The following is a 16564-nucleotide window of genomic DNA, read 5'->3' on the forward strand; positions in this document are numbered from 1 at the left end:
AATGCATTTGGATAGTGTTAATTGTTTCTAATAGGGTTAGCAACGAACCGAGCTAACTCAAATAAAGTTCAAGATTCGACTCGATAAATGATTCATTGATCTTGGTTCGTGAACCGAATGAGTTGAAATCGAATTGAAAATTAAATTCATTAACTAAATGAGTTGAGCTTGGAATTGAAAATTAAGTTCATTAACTTTCGAGTTGAACCAATTTTTATCGAGTTGAGCCAAACCGAGTCAAGTTCGGATCGACTCGACTCATTTCCGGTTCTATTTCTAGTATTATTTATTGTTTTTGTTGTTGGTATATGTATATCCTTAAAGAATTATTTATTTTCCTATTGTAACATATATTACCACATAAGAAGACATGTGTGTTGAGTGATCTAGTAGTGAACAAATTAGCCAACTTTGTGTACATTCATCGATCTAGTAGTGAACAAGTTGGCCAACTTTGTGTTCTCGATTGAGATTTTGGATTGATTATGAACATCAAAACCAATGTTCATGTTTTGGATGAAGATTTTTAGGATAGATTAATGACGGTTGATTTATAAATAATTATTGATTGTAAAATTAAAATATTTCATTTAACCCATGCAACACACGGGTCATAGATCATATTCTGAATTCCTTGCATTGAAGTATAATAGAAAAAAATTGGGACAAAATATTTTAAATAAAATTTATTACATAACGTCCACACTAGTACTACAATTAAGATATAGACGAGAGCTGTTTTGAGTGCAAAGTTGGGCAATTGAAAGAACACAAGTGAACAAACACAAATTCCTTCGTTGTACCATCTCCTTCATTTGGCTCTAACATCTCACATTTTACTCCAGCATCACAGCATCAGCATCTTCACCATCATGCTCCATCAGAACCTATTGCATTTTAATCAATTACCAAACATTATTCTTTGGTTTTGTACATCCTTAACTCTGAACAATTAAAATGCTTGCTTGATGTTAAAAGTTGCAGTTTTTCCTTGTAAGACTAGCTAACAAGCACATGCATCCATGTGGGCTAACATATGTATAAAAACATATCGCAGACACATTGACAGATGACATTAAAGTCATGAGAACCATGTGACTTCAAAAGAAGAAGAGAAAAAAATAACAAAATCCTTACAGAGTTCTTTTCTTGTTGTTCACAGACTTTTTCAATCGTTTTCTGTCTCGACTATTAGATTGCTGGCCATTGTCGGCAGAGAGTTTTTCACTTTCCATTTCCAGTGTCTGAAAAAACATGCAAATATTAAACTCATTCAAAATAATCTACATAATAGCATACATTGTATAGATAGAGAGTATTACAATAGATGTTACACTAAGAACAAAGACAAACTAGAAAACAATTTAAACTATAGCATGAGTACAAAAGTGTTCTAGCCACGGACACAAGATTTTTTCCAATACAACGAGACAACATTCCAAATGCTAGAACATGAACCCTCTAACAAGGTTAATCAATGACACCTACCAACACATTAGTGCATTACATGAAACCAGACAGTGCATATTCTAAACTATATAATATTGTGTCATTTCATATGTAGCCCACAACAATGTAAATGAATTGGATATAATTGTTCACTTATGCTCTCGTGTCAAGTAATAAAACATGTTCGAATTAAGCCAACCCTCTTTTATCTAGCTATCCAACCACTTTACGCCTCAATAAACATAACAGAATGCAATTAAAGGACCATTTTCTCCCTCAAAATTTAGTCCAATTATCAATCAAAAACATGTCTGGGGACGATTTTGATTCATGGAGGTCTATTAATTCTAGTACCCATCCCGCATGTCATAGTATCAACCAACACAAATAAAGAGAACAAGGAGTAGTGAGCAAACATAGACAAAATAACAGCTCAGGATATAATGAAAGAGCTGCAATCCCCTCTTCAACATGGAAAACAAAAATACAAGGTGAAGCAAGACAAAGCACCTAACAACTCTAGTTGACAATTTACATACTTACAATTCTTATTCCCTGTTGTTTTGAAGTCCTAACTAAACTCACAAGATACAAAACCCACATTAATAAAGAGAATCCAAATCAACAATAGCAATTAGCAACTAAACATATATTGTATGGATTGTATTGATTAATCTTCCCGCGATGAGAATGTCGAAACATTTCCCTTGTTGGAGAAAGAGGGGAGTGGAGCATGGGTATTTGGCACGGTGGGTCCAGCACCTTACTCAACTACAGATTTGACTTTCATGAGAAAAGGAGGGCAAGGGGCAAATTTGGAAATTCGCATGTTAATGTGTCTGGCCTATTAGCTCTAATGTGTCTGTTTCTCAAACTTGGAGTACGAAGACTGATGCCACCTACATTCAAAATGACATGTATCAACTCCCTTGGATACACTATGGTACAGATATAGTGATAATGTTGACTCTTGGAACTCTAGACCATGTTGTCCACAAGCAGAAAGGTTTCTTAAACAAAGACTCTGAGATTCAATCCATGAGTCAAGTAGATGGCACTCGCTTCTCAATTTTTGTTTTGGCTAATAATGCGAGTGAAAAACTCCATGTATGTATAATGAGATCACACACATAGTATTTATGAGTACATAATAACACTTTGTTACTTCCTAAAATTTTAGTTAATCTTATGTTAGACAAGTTTGTTACTTCCTAAAATTTTAGTTTTTCTGTTATGTGGCGGTTACAACTTGATTTAGCTATCCATTGTGAGATTAGCAAAAGTATATAAAAGCTATATGATTATATCAATCAAGTGTGCACCATATTCATAAATTTGAGAATTCAAAACTCTTCTCTTCTTTTCCATTCTCTCCAATACATCATCTTATTTGGAGTTGTGAGCAAAACAACAAAGAGATTCATTTGTTCTAACAAACATCAAGAGAGTTCATTCTAATATTAAATTAGTTGCTTCAATGCAAGTTGTTTTGCCTATTTAGTATAACAACCATGTTAAACCCCAATTTGTCTAACAAAAAAACTTCCATTCAAAACCTTGATTTCAAATACTTTAGTTATGTATTGTACTATAACATCCGTATCCAACAAAAAGTTCAACCAAAGGGAAAAGGAAACACCAGTAAATCGAAAATGATGTAAAAGCAAACATAATGGTGCTTTTATTTATTTTATTTTATATATGCCTCATAGTGGATCAAACTAGGCGAAAAAGTCAGAGATGCTTGGGAGCTTGATCTCTCCCTTTTGACAAAGAGGAATGGTGAAATTGCCAATAATAGGAAGATCGATAACAAGACCAATATCCAATTGATAATCAATGTCCCAATCAGCACCAATATCCTTTACCAAGCTAACAATTATGCTATGAGGCACCTTCACTAACACATTAAGCAATGTTGTGTCACTGGCTTTCAATGATCCAGGAGTATGCACTGTCCTAAGAAGTTTTATACCCCAGGAGTAATAGCAATCAATCTAGGAAGTAGTACAATTAAAGGAAAATCTAAAGATTCTTAAATTTTAACCGTGAGTAATTCTGCTCAAGCATTAGGGCTATACCATGCGCTAAAAGTCTAATTGATGGATCAAATAAGTTTGTGTGCCTTTCCTTGGTAATAACACTGGCTATGCTTACAATAGGACTTATGTGGATATAGAGACAATTGTTGTGGAAGGTACGTCCTCAAAGAGGTTTTCTACGGAGACGATATCCAGTCAGGCATTGGCCAAAATAGGGCCATAAAGGAGAATCTGGGCCCAAATAATAATAAATTAGCAGCAAATCTTCTGTCCAAACCCATTATGTGGCAGGGGAGGGAGTGAGGGAGCATATGGATTGAGTGATGTGTGTTTGTTATATAGGGATGTGAGGAAAGAGTGGGATGGGAGGGTGTCTTGCCACTGTAGGAGCTTTGCTCTGTGGGCATCGGATATTCATCTGTTTGCATTTATCTTTTAATTTCATAAATAACATACTCATTGTCGATGAATCGGGTTCCTAACACACACCAGCACATAACAGTACCGATAACCAAGGTAATATATATATAACTAATTTTAACCAAATTTAAAATTCTTAAAAACCAAACTAATTAGGGACTTACTAGATTGTTGATTGCAGAAATGATCTTCTTCAATCTGACACGATGAACAGCAGTATCAGCATCATCATCATCAGAATTGCATAAAAGCCACAAGTTAGCATTGATACAGAATTCCGAAATAGCGTCCCTAATAAGCATATTGGTGTAAACATAAGGTCTCGAAACAAATTGATGGATAGTTTCCAAATCATTTTCATCAAGAAGAAGCATCGGATCACAGTAAGGAATGTTATCTGGGTTATCAACCCAATCTGGATCAAAGGAACTATGTTTCGGTGAAGCAAAGGAAAGCAAGTCGACAATAGCCTTAACGAGACGTACTTCACTGAAATCATCGTGGACCTGACCTTCGAGAAGACGAACAAAAGATCGACGAAGAGAACTAAACTCACTAATAACTCGTTTATTGGTTGGACCTTCCTTTAGTTCATCGATACGCCTATTGATTCGGACTATTGCGGCGCGAGTAAAACTGGAATTTAGGTTTTCCATGTCGACAATATCTTCTTTGTTAAGATGAAGAAGAATTTCAAGAAGATTCTCCACCTCCTTAATAATTACTTGTTCGCTGTAGATTGGAAATACCTTTAGTTCCTCGATACGACTTTTGATTAAGCGTATGACTTCGATATCTGAAAAATCAACCATGGACGAGAGCGGTGGAGGAGGGATTGCAAGAAGAATTTCAAGAATACTCTTCAACTCATCAATGCGAGCGAGTTGTTGTTCATTGTTGGTTGGATATCTCTCTAGTTCATCGATGCGACTTTTGATTACTATGAGGTAGCGATTTGTTAAATCATCCATTATCTTAATGAGGTTGCTAATTGTTGAATCATCCATTATCAAACTGGAATTAACGGCGGCGGCTGTGGAGGAGCGTGCGTCAAGTGAAGGGGGCGTTGGTTAGGTTTTGCGTGATTGCGTTGTGTGGATTCTGCATTTCATGATATATAGGGAATGTGATGATGATACACTTTTTTTTTTTTTTGAGGGAGTGATGATACACTTTAAAAGTCTCTATTTTTCATTTTTTTTTTACCAACACTTATTTTATTTTTATTATTTTATTTTATATAATTTTTTCCTAAATAAAACAACTTAATTTGTCCACAAATCCTAATTCAACCGGCAAAATGCCAAAATTGTTAAGTTTATTTATAACTAGTTTAGAGACCCGGCGTTGCTTGGGTTAGATATTAAATAAGTTTGTATGAACGAATACACATGTAAGTATATTAATTGAATTTATTTATATAATATCTTAAAAATAAATATATACGGTGAGATGAATAACTGGATAATATACAATGGTTTAGTTTTTTTTTTTTTTTTAGAGAAACATGGTTTAGAGTTTGCTATATATAGCCGAGTTTGCATGGAAAGTAGGGTATTACGTTGGTAAACGTATTAAATAAGTGTACAACAACTTGTTAAAAAAAAAGTCTAAAGAAATAATAGATATATACAAACGATGACTCAACAGATAGGAATGAAAAGCTCATCGGTTGGGAGAAATATTAAGGATTACTACATTAGAGGAAATTTGTTAGGTTAAATTGGTGCGCCGCATTTTAGATGGAATTTGTTAGGTTAAATTGCCTGCTAACCTAATGCAGCATTTAAGAGGGAAATTATTAGGTTAAGTTCTTTGCGACCTAATAAAATTAATAAATAAGGATTGGTGCGATGCATTTTTTTAGTATTAAATAAGTGTACAAAATATTTCCTTAAAAAAAAAGGTGTACAAAATATTGTAAAAAAAAAAAAAAGCATGAAATTAGTGCGATGCATTTTTTTAGTATTAAACAAGTGTACAAAATATTTCCTTAAAAAAAATGTACCAAAATTGTCAAAAAAAAGGCATGAAATTGGTGCGATGCATTTTTTTTAGTATTAAATAAGTGTACAAAATATTGTAAAAAATAAAATAAAAAAAGGCAATAGGATAGGAATGAAATTGGTGTGATGCATGTTTTTAGATGAAATTTGTTAGGTTAAATTACTGCTAATCTAATACAACAAATGAACGGGAAAATATTAGGTTAAATTGCTGAGACTTAACAAAATTAACTAGACTTTTGACCCGTGCGTCGCACGAGTTTTCTCGACTATAATAGAGACCAATAAATAATCTTTAACCCGTAAAATCATTGATATGGTAGAAAATATTTTCTTCAAAAAAAAATGGCAAGAGGATAGGAATGAAATTGGTGTGCAATGCATTTTTAGGAGAAATTCTAACTTGGACACAACCCTAAATTAATTTCATTTGGACACACACTCATAAATGAAGAAAAAATAAAAGTGAATGAATTTGAATGATGTGACTAAATAATTTTTCTTTAAATTTATTACATTTGTGTGTGTGTGACCAAATAAATTTGATTTGGGTCTCCGACCATGTAAGAATTGCTCATTTTTTAGATGAAATTTGTTAGGTTAAATAATTGCAAACCTAATAAAGCAAATAAGCGGGAAAAAATTAGGTTAAGTTGTTGCAGACATAACAAAATTAATAAATAAGGATAAGGATGTCAAAAACAAAAGTCATGAATAAAAAAAAATCCAAAAAAAAAAGTGTAAAATTCTTGACCAAAAAAAAAGTATAAAATAGAAGGATCATACATGATCATTGATATTGATATGGTAGAAAATATTTTCTTCAAAAAAAAAAAGCAAGAGGATATGAATGAAATTGGTGTGCAATGCATTTTTTTAGATGGAATTTGTTAGGCTAAATAATTGCAAACCTAATAAAGCAAATGAGCGGGAAAAAATTAGGTTAAGTTGCTGCGTACGCAACAAAATTAATAAATAAGGATAAATAAGGATTTATAATGACTTTGTCATTTCGTCTATCGACAATAAAAAAAACTTAATTTTATTGTAATTAGAATTATAAAGAATTTTAATTTATTTAAAATTAGTTCTTTTTAGAGGTACTTAAACATAATTCTTAAAATCATTAAAAAAAAGAGAAATTCTTGTGTGAACTCTCACCCAACAAATCATTCTTACACTAAACCAATAAAAACATGACACATATTATTAAAATTAAAAAAAGTGATTTAATTAATTAAGAAATTGAAACATGAGAAATAACTGTCTTTCTTCAGTCATGGTTTTGTGCTCACTCCCTAACAATGGTGAAACCCAGTCGCACAAAATGATTTCATCCATCCATAATGATCCCATCCATCACGGTACACTCAAAAATAAAGTTTAACATACATTTTCATCAATTAATTAGGGTTTTACATGATAGATCATAATTATATTAAGAATCATTCCTAAAAATTGATTATTGGCAAGTGATCATAAATCTTTTTTATGGTGAGAACATTGAAGGGACGTATGTAAAAACGGCTGGAAGTATTTATAAAAAGATTGAGGATGGGGTTTTTGATGTGATGGATGAGATTCATGGAATCAAAGTTGGACCATTATCAGTAGGTAGAGATCATCGTAAGGATCATCGTAAGAGCCTTATGCTTTGAGTGGAAGATGCTGCAGTTGAACTCAACGTACTCATTCAACCTATATGCTTCAATATATAGTTCATTTTAGGGAGAGAGCACAAATCCATGGCTGAAGAAAGACACAGTTATTTCTCATGTTTTAATTTCTTAATTAATTAAATCACTTTTTTTAATTTTAATAATATGTGTCATGTTTTTATTGGTTGAATGTAAGAATGATTTGTTGAATGAGAGTTCACATAAGAATTTCTCAAAAATTTGTTCAAATAACCTAGTGGCTAGACATTCACCTCTTAAAATGAATAAACAAGTGATATTCATGGTTCAAACCGCGACCTCTCGCATCTATTATGTGCAAGTATAATCTAGAAAATATCTATAACCGAAATTTTCTTCCAAAAAACCCATGAAATTTTGTATACTATATAATAAATAATACTACTAAAAATAATTTTTGTCAAGTAAAAATTTAATATATCTTATATCAAACTCGCGACAAAAAAAAGAAGATTACAAATTTATTTACGCTCACCATGACTAAATAACCATTTCCCCGGGCAACACATAATATGCTAGCGACGAACTAAAGATAGTTTACTATGTTAAAGTTCAAAATCAAAAACAAAAGCAAAACAAAAAAGGAAGACGCTACGAAACATATGACAAGCACTATAGATGATTAAGCCACCAACAATGGTAGTAAAAACGAACGTTGTGTATTTCACTTTCAACCATCGGTAAGAATTGAGCTTAATTTTTTTTACATCGAGACTTTAAACCTTTCTCTTTATGCCGAAAAATGCACATGTTTCTTTCTTTCCAAAGGACCCAAACGCAAGAAAGCCAAACTATGTTTAAAGGCAAACAAGATTGCTTTGTTTAACCACCTAAATAACCAAAATGCAAAAAAAATTCTAAAAGGGATCTCGTTGTAACAATAACAAAGCCAACCAATCCGAAATCAAGTACCAAATTCTCGCCAAAAAACTCGCACTGGTGAATAAGTGATCCACACCTTTGTGAATTACATTTATGTCTCGCTCGTGAATGATCTAAGATAAATTATTAACCTCTCTTTCGGGGTTTCTCCATTAAAAAAGGACACAAGCAACTCCCGTCAATCCAATAGCAACTAGGGCACCAACATGTCCAACTACCGCCCACAAAAGCCAACTATTTTGAAGATTAAAAGGTTCCCTCAATTCTGCAAGAAAGTTTTTACCTTTGAATGGAAGTAAGCATCAGTACATAACATAGTATAATTCTTGAAGATATAAGCCGGTTGCAAACCGAACAATAAACCAACAAGCCGCAAAGTGAACTTAATTAAATTATTAATATTTTCTTACTAGTTTTAATGATGTCAATCACTACTTGAAAAGTTCTCAAGTTATAATTACCATATTTGAAGAAGCCTTCCGGGAGTGGTTGGTAAGTGTTGAAAACACTATATATGATTCCAAGTACGGCAGCAGTTGTGATGCCGCCAAATAATAATAATAATAGAAGAATATAAGAATGTAACCCCGAACTTTATACAATGAATTTTAATTTCATAAGTCGCTAACTTCTCCATAAGCACCTAATATTTAAGAGTGACTTGTTTAACGACTTTCTTTTTCTCAATAAACTCGCACTCGTAAATATACGAGGAAAGAAAAAAGAGAATAAAAAGCAAAACTAAGGTGCCGATAAGCTAGAAGCCGAGCCTCAAAACCCAAACGAGACCAAAAATGTCAACTTCACATATTCCTAACAACTCAATGACCAAATGAATTGAAATAAAAATGTGGAAGTTGTTTCACAGCTTGTTCAACTTCCGTAATTACAATGGTTGAGTCGAAAGAATTGGCATACCCCCGAATTATAAAGAGTAACTCGCTTTTTCATTTAGACTTAGCATATCGTGTCGAATTCCTAAATATGGTATAGAGTTGTTGCCACAACCAAATCTGTCAACACAAAACTGCACTGGAATAAATTAATGGCTTAAACTTAGGAACATGGAAAGTAATTATTGTAACACCCTACTTTTATTATTTATTATTTTATTGAGATTATATGTCTTTTTATAATTTAGTCGACTTATTTTGATGAGTGATATTTTGTTATGTTATACGCCGGTATTTACTAGTATAATATATATGTTATTTGGTGTACAAATATATTTGTTATTTTGTGTGGAAATATATATGTTATTTGAGATATTCTTGCATGAACTCTTACCTAAGAGATTATTCTTACACCCAATAAATAAAAATATGACACATGTCACTACACCATTTATCCTCTTCGGCAACAGTAGAAAAGCGTTGCCAGTACTATGAAAAACGTTGCCAAAAAGAATAGGTGACGTTTTTCGAGCGTCTCCTATACGAGCGTCGCCTATTGTTTTAGGGGACGATTTTTCTCACTCTTTGGACACAGTTTTATTAAACGTCGCCTAAACTCTATGAAAAGGGGACGCTTATTAGCTCCACCTAAGGCAACACTTTTACGTGTTGCCTAAAGGTCAAACAATAGGAACATGCGAAAACGTAGCCATAGATTAAAATTTGAAAAAAAAATTAAAAAAATACGGTCATGGCTGAACCATGGCTAATGGATTTTTTTTATAAAAAAAAAACTAGCATCTGCATATGGTCAATTCATGGAATTTTGTTTTGTCTATAAGATGAAATCAAGTAATTTCTAACGAGATATAATACTAAAATATGAGCAAAATTTGACTCATCCGTACAAGTCAAACAACATATTTTACCATTCGCATATCAATACACATTTATTTTCAATGATACAAGAGCATTTCTACACCAAATACACACAACAACATACTTTACAAATGAAATCACGACATAAATCGAACCAATGCCGAGACATATTGCAGTGTGTTCCACATAATGACCAACATTACTTCATTCCACTTAACCCACTTCATATCACCAGCTGCCTTATAACTTGCTAGTATAAAGAACAAAGTAAAACAAGTCAATGATGCAGTTAATATGTTTAAGGAAAACAAAACAAGATATAGTTTAAAAGCACAAGTTTACCTCACTACCAAAATCAACGTACATATCTAGGAGCATCAACCCTCTTCGAGTTCAATTTCTTTCCACACAATATAGGTGGCCTTGACAAATGTAAGGTTCATGGACTTGCTTCTAAAAACTTGTGGATGTCTTCATTTTTTTAGAAAGGGAATTTTCTGCTAAGAACATAGAAACAAAAAAAAAATTCATTCATAACTATCATTTGCAGCCACAAATACCATTCCACGTCGAATTCAATGATGGGGTCAAACTAAACATGCACACCTTATGCCTAGCCAACACACTGTCAAGTACTATCTAATTATAATAATCAATTATATATATAAGTTCCTTTTACATATTAAGCTCACCAACTAAATTTACCTTACCACCAAAATCAACATGACGTGAGCAGGAATATTCACCGCATGAAGCTCATTTTCTTTCAACAAAATAGATGTCACCTGGAAAAAAATCAAGCATTAAATCAATTCCAATTCTCACATAACCGTGAATTGAAAAAGGAAACTCGTCTTCGAAGAGATGGTGATGTCACGCTATTCAAGGGATATTAGGGATCACCATGGTCTCAAGTTTCAACAAAATCTCACTATAACTTATGTTCTCTTCTAACTCCATATACACCAAAGTTTCCAACTAATCCAAATCTAACTTTCAAGAGCACCAACATCACAAGCTAAATATCATGACACCATAATATAATCTAATAAACCTTAGAATAATTACGCAATTACCAATTTGAATACACAATTACTCGATAGCTCCATATACAATTTGAATAAATATTATGATTCACCTCTAACTTATATTTCCCCAAATACTCTCAACCATGCCATAATACTCTACTGCCTTTCCATCCTACTTCTAAGAATTTATCCCAATAAAAGCATCACTTCAAGAATCAAAATTTATACAACATCAAAGTTTGCAAATTTCTAAATTTATTTCAAGCCTATACAAATCAAATTCTTCACTTATAACTAAACAATCCCAAGAAACACCAAAGTAACTTAAACTAACTCGATCCTTTGTAGACACAACTAAAGAGAATCATGACATTTTCATTTTATTTTCTTAACAAACTAATAGCATAACAAGAATCATAAGCTAATATCAAAATTAATCAAACCTAAACCAAGTTATTCTTAAATTCTAAAGGAAGAGAAAGTTAAGATTCAATGTAAAAGTTAAGATTCAAATTTGATGTCGTACTTTCTTTGCCAACTCAACACTTATCTCACATGAAGATGTAAATCAGAACTTTTAGTAGGACCTCGACCATCTTTTACGTACCCTTCTTACATTGTCCATTATGGCATACAACAACGAACTACAAAGGGAAAAAATATTACATAGCTATACAACACAATCTATTAACACACAAGCGCAGCTCTCAGTAACAAATATTTCCAAAGTATGATATAAACTACATCAAGAATGTCTAGCAAAGTAAACACCAAAGGAATCCAACAACCTCTAACCAATATTTTGATATATACAATGCAATCATACCTTATTGTACTCTACTTAAAAGCCATGATATTACCAAATGAATCCAACAACCTCTAACCAATATTTTTCCATCACAGTTTTATTCATTTTCAGCTCAACATGAAAGAAGTATCAACATATCCACAATTTTTTTTTCCAGCCCATCAGGTTATCTAACAAGAACCTAAAAAAAATATTAACAAAAATAACAACGACCCATACTTCAAAATCATGAAATTAACACATAGAAGTAGGAAAATGATGAAATGAAGAATAAAATTGTTCTTTCGCTCAATCTTATCTATTCACAATAGCTAAATATTTGTATATATCATTCAAAAGTAAAAAACCACACCATTCAAAATTAGAAACAATGTAAAACAAAATAATCAATGGCAAAAAACACACGACAGTAGAATACAGATTCTCATATTTGGATAATAAATAGTGAAAAATCAAAAGGGTTGAAACTGAAACGGTGACAGAGTGATAAAATCAATAATAAGCAAAACTGAAATTGAAAGTAGGGAGAAACTAAACATACCGTGAGATTAGAAAATTTAAATCGATTAGGGATTTGAGGTGTGAAGAGTACCAATTTGGGGGTTAAAGTGTGAAGAGATAAATCGTAGATCTGAGGCGTAAAGAGAAACAGTTTGAGGTGAGAAGCGAGTTGTGTGAGGCGTCGGAGGGATTCAATAAGCTTTTGGATTTGAGGCGTGAACTGCAATTTGTTTGGGTTTGAGGCGAAGGTGTGTCTCGAAGCTGAACAGCCATTTGCGTGGAGGGATTCAAGAACCGTTAGGGTCGAAGATGTGCCATTTTCGTGAAGACAAAGTGGGTTTAGAATCTAGATATGGATTTGATATGGATTTGGGATTCTGGAAGGTGAGAAACTGAGAATCAATTTGGGATTTTAGGCGTGAAGTGTCTCACGGATAAAATGTGTTTTAGAAGATTTTCTATTTATATTTTATTTTATTTTTTAACTTATATTTTCTAATTAAGTAGTAGTAATTATGTGTAATTATGTTTATTAATATATATATATATATATATATAGGGTTAAATATGTTTTTGGTCCCTATAAATATACCAACTTTTCGTTTTAGTCCCTCTAAAATTTTCCTTCAACTTTTAATCCCTCAAAAATTTTCTATCTTCACTTTTGGTCCTTCTTTTAAAGTAAACTCATATATAGAATACATATTTTTGAATAAAAGTTTGCAGAAAAATTCATAATATTATAAGAATCCCTCCCAAAAAAAATTAGAATTTTTTAACAAAACATGAATTTAATATGAATTTTTATATGTTTGACGGTTAAAAATTCATAATTAATTTATGTTTTGTTAAAAAATTCTAATTATTTGGGAGAATTTTTTTTACAATATTCTACACATTTCTGCACAATTTCATTAAAAAATAAAAAAATTAACTTAAAAATAGGGACCAAAAGTAGTGATTGAAAATTTTATAGGGACTAAAAGTTGAAGGAAAATTTTAGAGGGACTAAAACGAAAAGTTGATATATTTATAGGGACCAAAAACATATTTAACCCATATATATATATATATATAATAATCTGACGGGATGGAGGAATGGAGTGTGTCTTAGACACTTATTATTTCTTTTACTTAATAAACTAGTTACAAACCCGTGCTTCGCACGGGGTGGATTGCTTTTTTTCGGATAATTTTGTTGGCAAACACATATTTGTTAATACGCTTAAAAGTAAACTGATTCGAAATATAGATATTACATGCATATAAATATAAAAAACCATGATCCATAACATATCAAATCCTAGATAGGTCTACCATAAACGAAACCAAAACAGAAGTTATACAACATAGATTCTAAAGTAGTTGTGTTTGATGGATTACAAAGTTAAATTTCCAAAATGGCCTCATCATCTTCAATTCCAAAAGTAACCACTACCTTTCGTTGTTTACTGGTCGCGGATGTGTCTGATGTACATTTTGGTTGGTGGATCTTCCAAATCAAAGATCAACTTGTCACCCTCTTGTAAGTCGCGGTCTATGACGAAGTCAGACCATTCACCACCTAAAGATTTCTCAGAATTCCTCCTGTCAGCAGTTGTTACCTTGCAATTATATGTCTTGTGTGTCTCCACATCCTCTAAAGTCAAAAACCAAGAATAAAAGAAAATTGTCAAAGAATGGATGATAATTACTATAGCCAATTTTGAACATCTAAATTTATTTGAATCCTAAAATAAAGGGGAATAGAGAGAAGTTTCTTTGTAACACTCTTTATGGTTCTTCGAGTATCCGCTAATAAATACTGTTACAAACTAAGTATCTAATCTCACATAATCCATTAGATATTAAGTTGTTAAATATTGGTTACCTAAAATTATTCATGCTTTTTGATAAGAGAAACAAAAATACAAATAAAAAACCTTATCTGTAATAATTTACACACAATCACAAATCGCAACAAAGATATATGATGACTAAGGTTTTTCTATGTCACTTGAGAGTTGAGATAGTGGTTCAAAGCTTGATTCCTTGAGGATTTAGATAGTCATGTCAAGGCCTTTTAGAGGGATGGTAACGGGTTTAGTGACACGAATCTTATACTTCCACAACTTGAATTCTCCATTCACAAAATTATAATATCCTGCCAGTAATGCTAATGCTAAGTTCTTGTTTCTTATTTCGCTATCAACATATGGATATTCAGGTTCGCTAATGAGTTATTCACCGATTCCTGTGTATATAAAGTGGTGACTAATTAATATTTAAATTTTTGAAGTATGGTTGCTAAATGAAAATTAAAGCATATATAATCGACGGGTTGAATAACATATCTTGTAAAAAAATTGTTCCAAAGGAAAAATGATCAAATTAAGGAATATTGCACAAACATTAGAAATATTTCAAAATAAAGAAAGGAGTGGATCATTGAGGTGGAAAGGTTATAATTGAAATTTCAAAATAATCCATACAATCATATAAATCAACTATATGGGCAGCTAGACAGAATGAAAAACTAACAATATGATACCCAGAGCTGTGAAAAGCGGACTTAAGTTTATGAGATTTAGGACTTCAATAACTACCAACCATTTTCTCTACACTATTCATTTTAAAATTTGAGTCATGAGTTTACACATTTACGAACTAAAAACCGAAGGATTGTGATTTCACTTATCCTAACTAAAAACAATATACTTTACTCAACATCAAGACAAAAGGATTGTTATTCAGTCATACTATGTTTATTTATCACTGATAAAATTACACTGCTATGTAGAATAAAGCATATATAAAACAACAATAACCTTTTAGGTGATTCAAAAAAAATGGCATCCTAAATCATTCTCTCTTTTTAAAACTATGATTAGATGTTATCCAACCTCAGCCACACTTGTTCCATGCATTTTACAGAATATAACTAATCTTAGGAGTAGGATACTCTCAAATTAGTAATAGCGTAAACTTTAGCATCAAAATATAACTTTTACAAATATTAAAGAATGGCATTTTCCATGTGAAAAGTATTGGACGACTGCAATAATCCAAATTGCAACATCATATCTTCTTCATTAGTGTGTAGATTTTGCTTTGGCGAAGATTCAAGTATGTATTCAACAATTAATCAATTGATCCATACAAAGACAAATAAAACATTCTTTAAGAAGCACAAAAAATTGGTAATAATAGGGAAAAAAAGGAAGAAAAAAAAAATGTGATCTTGATTTACTTGCAAATAAGGCCTTTATGTTGTTATTTAAAGTTGTGCCATTATAAAACCAAGTATAAATCAAAATGTCTTGCTTTTATGGCAAACCCCTGGAACCAAATTCATTTCGAGAGATTAGCAAAATGAACCATATTCATTATTCAGGTCATTTCATCAAGGTCATGTCACACACTGTCATGTGGTGTGTGTGTGTGTGTGTGTGTCAAAACAATATGACGGCCATACATTTCTGCAGCAAAGACACTTTTAAACCCATGTGAATAATATGCCTCGAAAATAAAAAACTTGATCAAAAGAACTAAAAACTTGACACTGAGATAATAATAAAAATAAACTCACAAAACAAAACTTAATCACTTGAAATGGAATGAGGTTCATTTTTCCCCTGAAAATATCTAATTTAGTTCGATGAATATTTGCATGGCTGCGATTTATTTGAGGCGTAGAGGGAAGAAATGGGAGAGCCAGAGGAAACCTATACAAATAACAGGAACTTGTGGCTGCAGTTTGGTTCTTGTGGCAGCAATATTTCTGCGCAGCTGTGCTAGTGGTTGTGCGCGAGTTCCGGTAGTGAGGCAGGGGTATTGTCGTGGGATCCGAGCTGTGGTTTTGCTTTACCATGTTGCATATGTCGGCCTCATTATTTTTGTCTCGCTTTTCGTTTCCTCTGTTGTTGTTTCCTTTAGCTCTTCCCACGAGTTGTTGGTGTTTCTTTCACCCTCTCGTCGAT

General features: G+C 32.3%; 1 protein-coding gene and 1 long non-coding RNA gene across 2 annotated transcripts; both read right to left on the reverse strand.

The window, feature by feature from the left end:
* Positions 1-564: 564 nt before the first annotated feature.
* LOC146899488 (uncharacterized) lies at positions 565-4998 on the reverse strand. Its single transcript, XM_085737801.1, has 3 exons — positions 4076-4998; positions 1138-1244; positions 565-887 (listed from the first exon to the last, which is right to left on the reverse strand). The coding sequence occupies exons 1-3, from the start codon at positions 4916-4918 to the stop codon at positions 881-883; spliced, it is 957 nt and encodes a 318-aa protein (XP_085593927.1). The 5' UTR covers positions 4919-4998; the 3' UTR covers positions 565-880.
* Positions 4999-10294: 5296 nt separating this feature from the next.
* Positions 10295-13055, reverse strand: LOC146899489 (uncharacterized). The gene is made up of 4 exons (XR_015023570.1): positions 12646-13055; positions 10974-11053; positions 10611-10765; positions 10295-10518 (listed from the first exon to the last, which is right to left on the reverse strand). It is a non-coding gene; the product is annotated as an uncharacterized LOC146899489 (long non-coding RNA).
* Between the last annotated feature and the right edge of the window lie 3509 nt (positions 13056-16564).

This window comes from Medicago sativa, chromosome 8 (genome assembly GCF_051527215.1).
Source record: "Medicago sativa cultivar Bolivia chromosome 8, Bolivia_mono, whole genome shotgun sequence".
In the NCBI taxonomy this organism is placed as follows: domain Eukaryota; kingdom Viridiplantae; phylum Streptophyta; class Magnoliopsida; order Fabales; family Fabaceae; genus Medicago; species Medicago sativa.